This window comes from Apodemus sylvaticus, chromosome 10 (assembly GCF_947179515.1).
Source record: "Apodemus sylvaticus chromosome 10, mApoSyl1.1, whole genome shotgun sequence".
In the NCBI taxonomy this organism is placed as follows: domain Eukaryota; kingdom Metazoa; phylum Chordata; class Mammalia; order Rodentia; family Muridae; genus Apodemus; species Apodemus sylvaticus.
In genome coordinates, this window is record NC_067481.1 from 51,838,178 (window position 1) to 51,851,920 (window position 13,743).

The window sequence follows — 13,743 nt, forward strand, 5'->3', positions numbered from 1 at the left end:
CCTGGCCAGCACCTACCCTCCTGTATCTGACCTGGTTCATGGCCGTGCTCACGGTCCATCTCCTGCTTGCACAGGCAGGGCAGTTTGTAGTGAGCAGGGCTTGCGGACACTCCTCTCATTTCCTGTCCCAGGAGGTTCCCTTCCTCACTGCAGCTGCTGCAGCCATAGGCTAGATTGAGGTACCACAGAGTCATCCAATCACCAGTGCCAGACCCTCTTCCTCCAGCAGGTCTAGGAGGCCGAGAGTGATGAAATCCCACCAGTAACTGCACTGTGCTCAGCAGGAACCTGCGATAAGGTGTCTGACAGTTAAAGGGGCAGTCTTTGAGGTTGAGAACTGGGAGCCCACAGGAAGTGACTTGGTGCCAAGCTGGTGTAGCTTTGTCCGGCACCCGTTCTGACAGAGAAGTTGCAGCTGGCACTGCTGGGGATGTCCACAGAGTGTATCAGGCCTCCCACAGGAGGCCCACAGAGCCAGAACCTGAGCCCAGGTGGGAAGTATGGGGCCTTGGCTTCAGGAGCATGCTTGCCTCCCTCCATAACTGCCTCCTGGAGCCTGCCCCGCTGGAGAGCGCACTTGGCTGCGGCTGTCCTCTGTTATGTCAACCTTCTGAACTACATGAACTGGTTCATCATCCCAGGTGAGGATGGGAGGGGGAGCCTGTGGCAGTATCTTCAGCTATCCCCGTGCTGCAAGCCCACGACTGTGTACCCTTGGTACACAGCACTCTTTCTTCTACAGGAGCACATCTCTGTAGTCTCTAGCTTCTCCTGAGTGGTCCCAAGCCAGAGTGGGGCACGATGCGTGTGGGGTGCTAGGAAGTAGACGGGCGGTGTTCTGCAGCAAAGGCACTGGGTCGAGGACGGAGCTGCAGGCAAGGTTATGGAGGTCAGAGCAGCTTGGGCAAGCTCCCAAGCGAGAGTGGCTCTTCCTGCTCTGTTTCTGGGGCAGCCGGCTGCTGGCCTACCTTGCGCAGTGTGCCTTTCTTCTTGTAGGAAGCAGGGTACAGCCTGCTTCTGCATTGTCTCTCACTCAGGCACTTCTTTGTGACTGGGCTCCACTTGCCTTTTCTCATCTAGTCACCCATTCGTTCCTTCATCAGCTCGTACTCAGCTCTTTCTTAAAAAAAACATAGTGCTTATGCATGTGTGTGCACACACATGTGTGTGTATGTGTGTGCCTGTGCGTGCATGCTCCTCCACCTTTATTTGAGCTTCAGAGACTGAAATGAGGCTTCCAAGCTTGCTCAGCAAGCACCTTCACAAGCTGAGCTGTCTTGCCAGCCCTCACTTCTTTTCCGAAGCAGGGCCTCATGTAGCTCAGGCTAGACTCAGACTCACTATGTAACTGAGGATAATCCTGAATACCAATATGCCTCGCCTTCATCTTCTTAGGGCTAGGATTACAGGCTTGCCACCACAATGGTTTATGAAGTTCTAGGGATTGAACCCAAGATTTTTGTGCATGCTGGGTAACCACTCTACTAACTGACGGATGTCCCCAGCCTCTTTTCTTCATTTGTTTGTTTTTGCGACAAGGTCTTAAGTAAGATCAGGTTGGTTTTGAATTCACTGTGTAGTTGGAAATGATCTTGAACTCCCAATCCTCCTGCCTCTGTCTCCTAAGTGCTGAGATTATAGGTATGACACCATGCCTAGCCGACCTTTCATCATCCACTTGTTCCAGGTTGAGCACTGAGAGAGGGAGCACTTAGAGCAAGAGCACTGTGAGTGGGAGCACTCAGTGGGAGCACTGAGAGCAAGAGCATTGAGAGCAGGAACACTGTGAGCAGAGCTCTGAGAGGAGTACTGAGAACCGGAGCACTGTGAGTGGGAACACTGAGAGCAGGAGTACTGAGAGCATACACCTCTGGTAGGACCCAGAAGAAACTCAGATGTGTGGTCCCTACTACAGGGGCAACTGACTTACAGGGCACAGAGAGATGCTTACCAATGACAACCATGTAAGGCATAGAGGAAGGGGATGGTGAAGATGAGGGGGCTCAGACAGGCTGGGAAGCCCAGGGGAGTCACTGCCACTACTGGCCATGACCTAAGCCCCGATATTGGGCCATCAGTTATGTATTTAGAGTAGCTGGGAGCCTCTGTGGAATGAATGGGAGTCTGGGGTCTGCAGACATTACTCGTGCAGGGCTGTATCTTTGAGCAACTCAGACGGGCTCAGCTTGGTTTGAAGTAAGACAGAGTGGGGTAGGTGCCATCAGGGCAGCCCTGAGGATGAATGACTGCAGAATTCATACATGGGAAGCATTCAGCCCGGGCCTTAGAGACCGAGATGACTGGAAGGGCAGAGATCAGAGACATGTCAATCAAGGCAGGTAAGTGTACTTACTGATGCAGGGAGAAAGCAGCAAACCATCCTCCAGAGAGCATTCAGTGCAAGATCACAGGCTTTCTGGATGCCATCCTGGGAGCTCATAATTTCTGGTCCAGGCAATGGGAAGCCATATGGGAGAAAACCTCAAGTAGGAGAACATAATGGGATTTGGGACCTTGAACGATGCAAGATGAGCTGGGGAGGTCAGTTCAGAGGCTACCAAAGGGGATCAGGCTGAAGGCGAGGAGGCCAGACCCTGAGTATAGGCTGGGGGGCTTGGGGGAATGGGGGCAGAAAGGCACAGGGCTGCTAGGAAGTGTTACTGGGCAGTCTTCAGAGACTTAGATGCACCTGTAGTTCTTTTTTCTGCCCTGGGGCCCCCAGCAGGGCTGTCAGACCCTGAGACCTGCCTGCCCACATCACTTCCCCCTTGGGACTTCCATTGGCTGTGATCATTGTGGGGAATGGAGACGTGGAGAAGTGAAACTGTATGGGGACTCTTGGCGACTGTTGGAACCAGGCAGTGATGCAGCAGCTAAGATTCTCCTGTAGAAACAGAGTTGTGGAGACTGGGAGATAAAAGACTGGCTTCATTCATCTTTGCCCTTGGGCTACCCACAAGGTTGACAAGGTCATAGAACGCAAGTCAAGGGGACTGTTTTCTAAAAATGGGAAATGAGCCCGCTCAGAGGACTTTGAGGTAGCTGTTTTTCCTGCTAACTCACGTTGCATATTTTCCTTTTTCTCCAATGACTACACCATCTGGTGTCATTAAAAGATGAAAAATAACTGACGGCATAACTCAGTGCTTGCTTGGTATGCATGGAGCCTTGGGTTCCATCCCCAGCACCCCAAAAACCAGCCTGGTGGCACACACCTGTAATCCTAGTACTTGGGATAGAGTTGGGGGGATCGGCAGTTCAAGGACAGCCTTGGCTACATAGAGAGTTTAAGGCCAGCTTGGGCTAGGTGAGGTTTTATTTTTTCCTCTCTCTCCTCAAGATGATAATAATTTTTTAAGGTGAAAAAGATGTACAGATGTGTGTGTTTGTACGCTCTGGTGATTGGGCTCAAACGAAGTGAATAAATGCTCCTACTCAGTGCCTTTCATTCTTCTGTCTTCTTTCTCTTGCTGCTAGATATCAGTGAATGGATATGGGGCTTCTTGTGGGAGAGGCAGTCCAAAGGGTCCCATGTGTGGACATTTTCCTCCTTCTGTGATGCTCACTGTGGGAGCTGGCTCTGTTAGAGTTCCAGTCCTGTGACTGCCATCCAAGCTGGACAATCTTGGAGCTGCAGCCTGTGTATCGGGACAGTAGCGGTCCCCTCCCCCACTTTTTGAACCAGGGCGGGCAGCGGTTTGTGTGTGAGTGTGTGTGTGTGTGTGTGTGTGTGTGTGTGTTTTGGAGCTTAGGCTGGCTTTGAAGTCTATGCTGGTCTCAAACGCCTGATCCTCCTTGTCTCCACCCCTGACTGCTGAGATTACAGGTATGCGCTACCACACCTGGCTTTTGTGTGTGTTCAATATGGGCATGTTTCTGTTTGGCTTTGTTTTTGACTGTTGCTGTGTGATTGTACATTGGCCCAGCAGCCACGTCCTGTGCTGCGCTGCTCATTTGGCCCTGTTCCTGCTCATTCGGGCCTGTTCTACTCTCAGAAGAAAGCAGCCTTGGAGGCCAGTTTGGGTGGGCTACGTCCCATCTCTATAACGCTGTCCATCTGTCCCCAGGAGTGTTACTGGATGTCCAGAAGTATTTTCACATCAGTGACAGCCATGCTGGTTTGCTGCAGACAGGTAAGGAACCAGCCCTGGACCCCACGGCAAGAGCCTTTTGTCATAGTCTGGTGGGTTCTGTGGCAGGAGAGAGCTGGGGGTTGAACAGGCCCTGGAACTGGAGTCAGCTGCAGGAGACAGGCTGGGGAAGGTTCCTGAGTGTTCTTGGTCCTCCTCCTGAGCTTGTAGCTCAGCTGAGCATTCCACAGAGAAACAGGAAATCCCAGTGTGCGCTTTTCCCTCACAGAATTGAAAAATCTGACTAAAAGGTTACTAATAGATGGGCAGACAGAAAGACCTTGATTCTGTGAGGCCACAGAGGACCTACTAACACAGCATCAGGGAGCTCAAATGGATGGTTTATGGGATCATTAAACATAGGCTAACTTTCCATGAAACCTTGGGTGAGTGCTGACCTATGTGTATGCACGCAGGGACACACATGGGTCACAACACACGACACCTCATGGGTACTGTGATCTTCTCTGTAACCTGTCCCCCTACAGGGACCCCACACCTACCCCTGCCCCCGGGATCACTGGAAGACTTTCCATGGGCTGTGTGAACAGTCTGAGAAGCCTACTTCAGTCTGCCTGTCATTTTCCTAACATGATCAGTCTGGAACAAACTTGTGCCTGGAGGGTGGTTCCCCTTTGCCATTGTCTCCTACCCCTGCCCCACTCCCCTACCCTCATCCAGGTGCTCCTCTCTGTTAACTCAGGGTACCACGTGAGCGAGCGAGTGAGCGAGCGAGCCGGTTGCTAAGGCTTCTGCAGGGAGGCCTGGGGTGCAGAGAGCTCACTCTAGGAACATTCTATGATCTTCCCACCAAGCCGCTCACCCCTGGCAAGGAGCCAAGCCTCGTCTAGTCAGCTCTGTTCCTGACTGTCTGTCTGCTACTTATCTATGAATGGACTTCAGAAGTGAGATCGTGGTCTCTGAGATAGGTAGTAACACCCTGCTCTTGACTGTAAAAGACAAGCCACCAGTTTCCTCACTGTCTATTTGACGGGTTAGTTTGGCAAAGCAGGGCTGACTTTCCCACTTGGGTTTCACAGCCGTCTTTTCCTGTAAGCTGAACTCCATCTGCCCCTCAGCGTGGTTGATGGAAATAACTGTTTACAAAACCAAAGCCATCCCTCATTGTCTTCTGGAGACAGTTCCAGGACCCTACTGCTGCTCAGTCTGAGGGGGCGCAAGAGTCCAGACCCGGCTGGCCTACTTAATGAGTTCTAGGCCAGCCAGTATTACACAGTGTGACAGATCCTGCCTAAAATAAAAAGATAAAGATTCTGGGTGCAGTGGCTCACACGTTTAATCCAGACACTCAGGAACCAGAGGCAGGTGAGTTTGTGATCAGCCTGGTCTACAGAGTGAGTTTTGGAACAGCCAGGAATATGGATACAGAGACCTTGTCTAAAAAAAAAAAAAAAAAAAAAAAAAAAAAAAAAAAAAAAGCATACTGTTTACAGTTCCCCTCACACATCTTCCTCTAAATTCAGGTCATTTCCAGATGACTCAGGATGCCTAATACAAATCCACATAAGCTATTGTCACAGCGTCATTTAGGGACTGAGAAAAAGGAGGGAGGTCTGTGCGTGGCCAGCATGGATGTAATTGGTTTTTTTTTTTTTTTAACTACTTCAATTTCAGATAAAAATGTTTATTTATTCATCTATTTTTATTTTTACTTTTTGTTTTTTTGAGACAGGGTTTCTCTGTGTAGCCCTGGCTGTCCTGGGACTTACTCTGTAGACCAGGCTGGCCTTGAACTCATAAATCTACCTGCCTCTGCCTCCCAAGTGGTGGGATTAAAGGCATGCACAACCACTGCCTGGCTTATTTATTTATTTTTATTAAAAATGTTTTTACATTTATTTTGTTTTGTTTTTTTCAAGACAAAGCTTCACTATGTAGCATTGGCTGGCCTGAAACTCTCTATAGAGAGCAGGTTAGCCTGAAGCTCACAGCGCTCCTCTGGCCTCTGCCTCCTGAGTTCTGGGATTAGTGGTGTGCACCACCACACCTTGCCTTCTTGCCTTATTTACTTTTAAAGATTTGTTATTATTTTATGTGTATGAATGTTCTGCTCACGTGTGCATGAATACTTGGTGCTTGGAGGTCAGGAGAAGGCACTGGATCTTCTGGAACTGGAGTTACAGACAGTTATGTGCTGCCTGATGTGGGTGCTTGGAACTGAACTTGGGTCCTCTGCAAGAACAAGTGCTTGTAACTCTGATCCATCTTTCAAAAAAATTATTAATTTATAAGGTCTCATGTAACTCAGACCAACCTTGAACTCACTATACGGCCAAGAATGATCTTGAACTGGTGGCGTATACCTTTATTAATCTCAGCACTCAGGAGGCAAAGGCAGGTGGATCTCTGAGTTCAAGATCAGCCTGATCTACAGAGCAAGTTCCAGGACAGCCAGGGCTACACAGAGAAACCCTGTCTCAACAAAACAAAACAAAATATCTTGAACTCTTTCTTGATCCATCTGCTTCTAGTTACAGATGTGTTCATGCCTGACAACTAAAAATATTTTAAATGTCAACTTGAAGTATATGAAGGATTAAGTGGATCTAGAGGGAATGAAAACAACACGGATTTATATTAACATCAGTGAATTGGAACTGGTGGCACATACTTGCGGAGGCAGAGGCAGATGGACCTCCTTGAGTTCGAGGGCAGCCTGGCTATAGAGTGGGCTCCAAGCCAAACAGGGCTGCCTAGGAAGACTCTGTCTATAACAGAAGAAAACAAAGAAAGCATCATCAGGAGTACTGGGGATGGTGTAAGGGGGGTGGTGTGGGGTGGTGTGGAGGTGGTGTGGGTATATGGGGGTGTATGGGGGTGGTATATGGGGGTAGTATGTGGGGGGTGGTGTATGGGGTGGTGTATGGCGTGGGGTATGGGGGATGGTGTATGGGGGTGGTATATGGGGGTAGTGTATGAGGTGGTGTATGGGGTGGTGTATGGGGGATGGTGTATGGGGGTGGTATATGGGGGTGGTATATGGGGTGTTATTGGGGTGGTGTATGGGAGTGGTTGGTGTGTGTGGTGATGTGGGGGGGTGTATGGTGCTGTGGGGGTGGCATATGTAGAGTGGTGTATACTCCAATCCCTGAAAGTTAGAATCAGGAGAAAGAATCAAGGTCAGTTACATAGGGAGAAAGAGGCAACATGGGCCTCAGACCCTGTCTCAGGAAAATCAGTGGTATATGGGGGTGGTATATGGGGGGTGGTATATGGGGGATGGTGTATGGGGTGGTATATGGGGGTGGTATATGGGGGGGTGTATGGGGGATGGTGTATGGGGTGGTATATGGGGGTGGTATATGGGGGGTGGTGTATGGGGTGGTATATGGGGGTGGTATATGGGGGGTGGTGTATGGGGGATGGTGTATGGGGTGGTATATGGGGGTGGTATATGGGGGTGGTGTATGGGGGATGGTGTATGGGGTGGTATATGGGGGTGGTATATGGGGTATTGTTGGGGTGGTATATGGGAGTGGTTGGTGTGTGTGTGGTGATGTGGGGGGGTTTATGGGGCTATGGGGGTGGCATATGTGGAGTGGTGTATACTCCAATCCCTGAAAGTTGGAATCAGGAGAAAGAATCAAGGTCAGCTACATAGGGAGAAAGAGGCTACATGGGCCTCAGACCCTGTCTCAAAGGAAAATCAGTGAGATACCATTTGTTTTTATTAGACGACAAAAATGAAATTCTTGTTCATATCAAGTGGTGGCAAGAGTTCTAGCATGCACTTCTGTGCAAGTGTAAATTGATACGGCCTTTCTGGAGCCCTATTTTGGAAGTAGCTATTAAAATTTTAAACACCATCGACATTGGAGATCACTCTGTGTGGAGTATTAGGTTGAACCATATTAAATTTCTGGCTTTACAGGTCAAAAGTGGCTTAATTTTCACAACTGCATATTGCTTAACCAAGTTCTACAGCAGGTCATGGGAGAGTGGGAGGGATTAGGACCTGAGCTGGGCCTTCACTGGGCTCAGGAAATGTCAATCACCTATGATTGGTGAATGGAGACCCAGTATTAGACAGAGTCCTCTAAAGTCTTGGCCTTTTGATGGTGGATAAGGTGAAGGGTGGGTGGGGTTTCAGGCCTCCATTTGTCTACCTGCTAGCTCTCCCAATCTGGAGGCCAGAAGTCACTACCATCCTCTGAGGGAGGAAGAGATTTTATTTTAGACAAAAAAGTCATGCTTGAGTTTATCTATATGCTGCAGAACAGGACCAGGTCTTTATTCTCATAGAAGATCAAACACAGCATAATAAGTGCCTTGTTTAGTTTTAGCCTTTACAAATACTGTTATAGCTGGAGTGATGATCCATCGGTTAAAGGCACTGGCTGCTCTTCCAGAGGACACAGGTTGTATTCCCAGAACACAGCATGGGTAGCTCACAGCCATCTGTAACTTCAGTTCCAGGGGATCCCACATCCTCTTTTGGACTCCGAGGGCATTGCATACATGAAGTACACATGCATGCATGCAAGGGAAACACCCCCCCCACACACACACACAAAATAATAAAAGTTTTAAAAATTTAAGAGAAACATTTTGTCTTAGTTTGGGTTTTACTGCTGTGAACCGATACCATGACCAAGGCAAGTCTTATAAGGACAATATTTAACTGGGACTGGCTTACAGGTTCGGAGGTTTCGTCCATTATCATCAAGGCAGGAACATGGCAACATCCAGGAAAGCACGGTGCAGGAGGAGCTGAGAGTTCTACATCTTTATCTTTAGGGTGCTAGCAGAATACATGCCTCTAGGCAGCTAGGATGAGGGTCTTAAACCCACACCCACAGCGACACACCTACTCCAACCAGACCACACCTATTCCAACAGGGCCACACATACTCCAACAGGGTCACACCTTCTAATAATGCCACTCCCTGGGCTGAGCATATACAAACCATCACACATTTTTATTACATTTAGTGTGTGCATGAGTGCATCAGTGTGTGTGTGTGTGTGTGTGTGTGTGCATAAGACACAGTGTGTGTGGGGTCAGAACACAGTCTGTAGTTGCTTTTGTCTAGTCAGGCCCTGGGCCCTGGAGATCAACCTCATATCTTTAGGCATCCCATCTGGCCCCTTGTTTTTGTGTTTTTGAGACAATATAATTCAGGTTGTCCTTGAACTTTTGGTCCTTTAGTCTCAGCTTCCTGAGTTCTGGAATTACAAGTGTGCACCACACCTGGCTTGATATGATACAGAAGGGCTGGAGATGTAGTTCTCTTGGTAGGGTGCTTGCATAGGATATACAGAGCCCTGGGTTCTATCCCCAGCATTGCCTAAAATCAGGGTGTGGTTACACACCTGTAGCACCAGCAGTCAGGAGGTAGAGATGGGAGCATCAGAAACTCAAGGTTATCCTTGGCCAGATAGCAAGTTCAAGGCCGTCCTAAGGTCCAGGAGATCTTGGTTTAGACACAGGTGCTGGTGTGGAGACCGGTGCTTGTACGAGGCACACCAGCTTTTCCCCAACCTCCTGCACCATCTCTGGTTTGTAGTCCATGTGCTTGTTTCAGGTGTCCCCTCTGCTAGTCCAAAAGGCTGGCATCCCCGTCCTCTTAGCTAGCAGTAGATATGTGAACCACAAATCAGATCAGCTACCATACCCAGCCTCACAGGAGTCATGTGTTCTTGCAAATCCAGAAGGTTGGCATTCACTTTGTGCTGGTGGCTCTATATCCCTTTTATGCAGACTGAGGGAGAATGTCAGCTTCCCAAGACGTGCTCAGAGGCCACACAGCAAAACAAGGCAGAGCTGAGATCTGGTCCATGCCCAGTGCCATACACTCTGGGCTGTGGATTGAATAATGGACCAGGAATATAAGACTTAACTTTTTATCTCTTCCTTCTTTTGTTCTGGGCCCATTGCCAAGGTGCCAGCTTGTGGCATCTGTGCCAGGCCTCTTCCTTGGGCCAGCAGGGCTGTCTGCCCAGCCACCCTCTTGGAGGTTCCAGGTTGCCTCTTGTGTGTCTCCTTCAGTCTTCATCAGCTGCCTGCTGGTGTCTGCACCTGTGTTTGGCTACCTGGGTGACCGATACAGTCGCAAGGCTATCCTGAGCTCGGGAATCCTGCTGTGGTCGGGGGCTGGCCTCTCCAGCTCCTTCATCTCCTACCAGGTAGGGTCCACATCCCTGCCCAGTCCCTGGGATGGTCCTCATCTGCTTCCCATGATCCAGCTGTCTCAGAGTTTCCTTCTGGCCCAAGCCAACTCGGGGACTGTACTGCCAGGGCCAGGAGGGGAGCTGTGGTGCAGCCTGTAAGCCTGGGTAGGGAGGCTATGAGACATTCTTTGTTGTTGTCTTCATTTTAAGTTTTTTGAGACAGGGTGTCTCTCTATAGCACTGGCTGTCCTGGAGTGCACTATGTACACCAAGCCTGTCTTGAACTCACAGAGATCTGCCTGCTTCAGCCTCCTGAGTGCTGGGTGTGTGTCACTATGTCCAGCTGTTGTTTTTGAGACAGCGTCTCACTGTGTAGCTCTGGTTGGGTTGGAATCTTCAAATAGAAGGAGCTGGTCTTGAACTAACAGAAATCTACCTGTCTTTACCTCACAAGTGCTGAAATCAAAGGCATGAGGCATGTACCACCATGTCCACCTGTTCTTTCTCTTCTCTTCTCTTCTCTTCTCTTCTCTTCTCTTCTCTTCTCTTCTCTTCTCTTCTCTTCTCTTCTCTTCTCTTCTCTTCTCTTCTCTTCTCTTCTCGTCTCGTCTCGTCTCGTCTCTTCTTTTCCTTTCTTTGCTTTTTGGAGACAGGGTCTCTCTGTGTAGCCCTGGCTGTCATGGAACTCACTCTGTAGACCAGGCTGGCCTCGAACTCAGAAATCCACCTGCCTCTGCCTCCCAAGTGCTGGGATTAAAGACATACACCACCACTGCCCTGATTTTTTTCTTTTCTTTTCTTTTCTTTTTCTCTTTTCTTTCTTTTTTCTTTCTTTCTTTCTTTCTTTCTTTCTTTCTTTCTTTCTTTCTTTCTTTCTTTCTTTCTTTCTTTCTTTCTTTCTTTCTTTCTTTCTTTCTTTCTTTTTGAGGCAGAGTTTCTCTGTGTAGCTCTGACTGTCCTGGAACTTGCTTTGTAAAGCTAGCCTTAAACTCACAGACATCTGCCTGCCTCTGCCTCTTAAGTGCTTGTGATTAAAGGCATGCACCACTACATCCAACCTGTTAGACTTTCTTAACCCGAGGCTTTTTGGCCCTCCATTTTACTCCCCATTTTGGTGGGTTCTGTGGGGGTGTGGGGATGGTTTGTGTAATAGGCACTGTTTTAGAAAACTGTCCTGGCTAGCAAAGAGACCCAGAGGAAGGGCTGCCCTATGGTCTGAACAAGCAATGGCTATAAACACCAGTAGGGTTACCCATGTGGTTTAGGGAATCTGGAGTTTGGAGTGGCGGGACACTTGCAGTCCTGGTTTGTGCCTTCTTCCCTATGGCCTTTTGTTACAAGGTCCCTTTTAGGCCCCATGGCCCCTCATTCCATGGGAAATCTCTGGATCTTACCATGGTCTTGTGCTGGCTTATCCAGTATTCCTGGCTCTTCTTCCTGTCCCGGGGGATTGTGGGTATCGGTGCAGCCAGCTATTCCACCATTGCACCCACTGTCCTGGGTGACCTCTTCGTGAAGGACCAGCGGACCTGTGCACTGGCTGTCTTTTACATCTTCATCCCTGTTGGAAGGTTGGTATCACTCCTGAACCCACTTCCCCAAGAGGTAAACTGAGGCTGAAGGAATCAGAACAGGGACTGCACTGGGCATAGGAGAGATCAAACCAGGAGGGCTTGGATCTGAATCCCAGCATCGCTTTTCCCTTCCCTATCACTGTGTCTCTGAGCCTGTTTGCTTGGCTGTATACATGGGGACAATGCTGCCACTAAGTGGGCTAGGAGGAGGTTAGCGATGGTGACTATGCTCCTGAGTCTCAGTACTCCTGGAAGTGGTGAGAAGAGGCAGTGTGGCCCACTGGGGAGGGCAGCTCTGGCAGACCAGTGTGCTTTACAGCCCTACGGGGAGGCCCCTGAGTTCTGACCCTCTTTTCCTGAACCTGACTGAATCTGAGCTGGACTTTGGACACTAGGGGTGGGGTTGGTGATGGGATATGCAGATCCTTATATGGAGGGAATGGCACAGAGCCTGGGATAGGAGCCAGAGGTCACTAGGGGTCAGACCTAGGGTAACATAAAACTGAACCTTTCTCAGGAAATGGGCTCAGGGTCCTGGGAAGAGAAGCCAGTTCCTTGTAGTCCAACTGCTTTGGACCCTGCCTTCCACCCCTCACTCCTGTCTCTCTTGCTGTTGCAGTGGTCTGGGCTATGTGCTGGGATCAACGGTGGCAGAGCTGACAGGGAACTGGCGTTGGGCCCTCCGAGTGAGTTTCACTTCCTTTTTGTCCCTACACTCATCCCCCCCTGGGCCGAATGGGACTTTCCAGTCTTCTGTGGCCTTGGCCACTTGGCATAGTACCTGGCGCCATGGGGGGTGGGGTTGTTGGTTGCTGTCAGATTGAGGCCTCATGGGAAGCATGGGCTATGGAAATTGTGACCTTGAGGTCAAATTCCAGCTGCTCAGTTTGTTGGATGTGTGGCCTCAAACAAATTGCCTCCTTGTTTGGGGCCTCAGCTTCCCTCACTGTAAACGTTAAAGCTACCTATGGACTCTTAAGGATTATTAGAGCAAGAAGGAGAAAGTTCCAGGCCAGGCACAGGATAGCCTTAAGGACTGCCACCTAGGGAGACTTGGGAGTGGAATCAGGATGACTTGGAAGATACCTGTGCAGCCCTTGATTTGTGACTCTTGTTAGAACAGGGATAGGGACCACTCAGAAGAAGAAGGAACTGGGTGGTAGCGGGGCGTGGAGCTTGGTCCTGCACGCAGATCTCTGCTGAACTGTCATGGAAGGCAGGGGCAGATAGGAGCCTGAGGCAGGAAAAGGTTTCAAGGAATCCGGCCTCACTTCCCTTGAACAGGAGCCTTCCATGTTTAGAGCTGTTTGAAGCTGCCCCAGATTATGTAGCGAGACCCGTGTCTCACTACATATGGGTAGGGGTACCAGGAGAGGACAGCAGGGTGGAACAGGGGTGGCGAATGGACACAATGAGCCAAAGAAAGGGCTTGCAGTCTGAGCTCCCAGTTTCAATTATCTTAGGCTCCCTGCTCCCAGTCGAGGAGACTGTACTGGGCAGGAGGGCAGTCATTGGGTACCAAGGAAATGACACTGGTTAGAGAGGCTATGCTGTCTCTGTCAGGGCAAGGGCAAGCGTTATGGCTGGTTCTATGTATAGCCAGCACCTGGGAGCCAAGGCTAGACTAGAGTTCCAACCCTGTGGCCAGTCATTTCCTGTCTCCTAGCTGCGCTAGATTTTGGTCCTGAGCGCCACAGCCTTCCTTCCTTAGATCATGCCCTGCTTGGATGCCGTGGCCTTGGCTCTGCTCATCTTGCTGGTTCCAGACATACCCCGAGGAGCAGCTGAGAAACAGGGAGAAGCGGCTGTGAGGGCTCCAAGGAGCAGCTGGTGTGAGGATGTCAGATATTTGGGGAGAAAGTAAGTGTTCCTGACTCTTCAGCAAGTTCCAAGAAACCCCTGTCTGG

The 13,743-nt window shown here is 49.7% G+C and overlaps 1 protein-coding gene across 4 annotated transcripts in view; it reads left to right on the forward strand.

Annotated features, from left to right (window-relative positions):
* Positions 1-204: 204 nt before the first annotated feature.
* Positions 205-13,743, forward strand: part of Spns3 (SPNS lysolipid transporter 3, sphingosine-1-phosphate (putative)) — a 54,299-nt gene continuing 40,760 nt past the window's right edge. The window contains exons 1-6 of one of the 4 annotated variants that reach the window (XM_052196280.1): positions 205-641; positions 4,068-4,133; positions 10,141-10,277; positions 11,604-11,833; positions 12,456-12,522; positions 13,548-13,696. In XM_052196280.1, coding sequence (XP_052052240.1) covers positions 431-641; positions 4,068-4,133; positions 10,141-10,277; positions 11,604-11,833; positions 12,456-12,522; positions 13,548-13,696 — 860 coding nt within the window. In that variant the 5' untranslated portion in view covers positions 205-430. The remainder of the gene's footprint in view (positions 642-4,067; positions 4,134-10,140; positions 10,278-11,603; positions 11,834-12,455; positions 12,523-13,547; positions 13,697-13,743) is intronic. The other 3 variants (XM_052196277.1, XM_052196279.1, XM_052196276.1) reach the window with 3 other exon arrangements.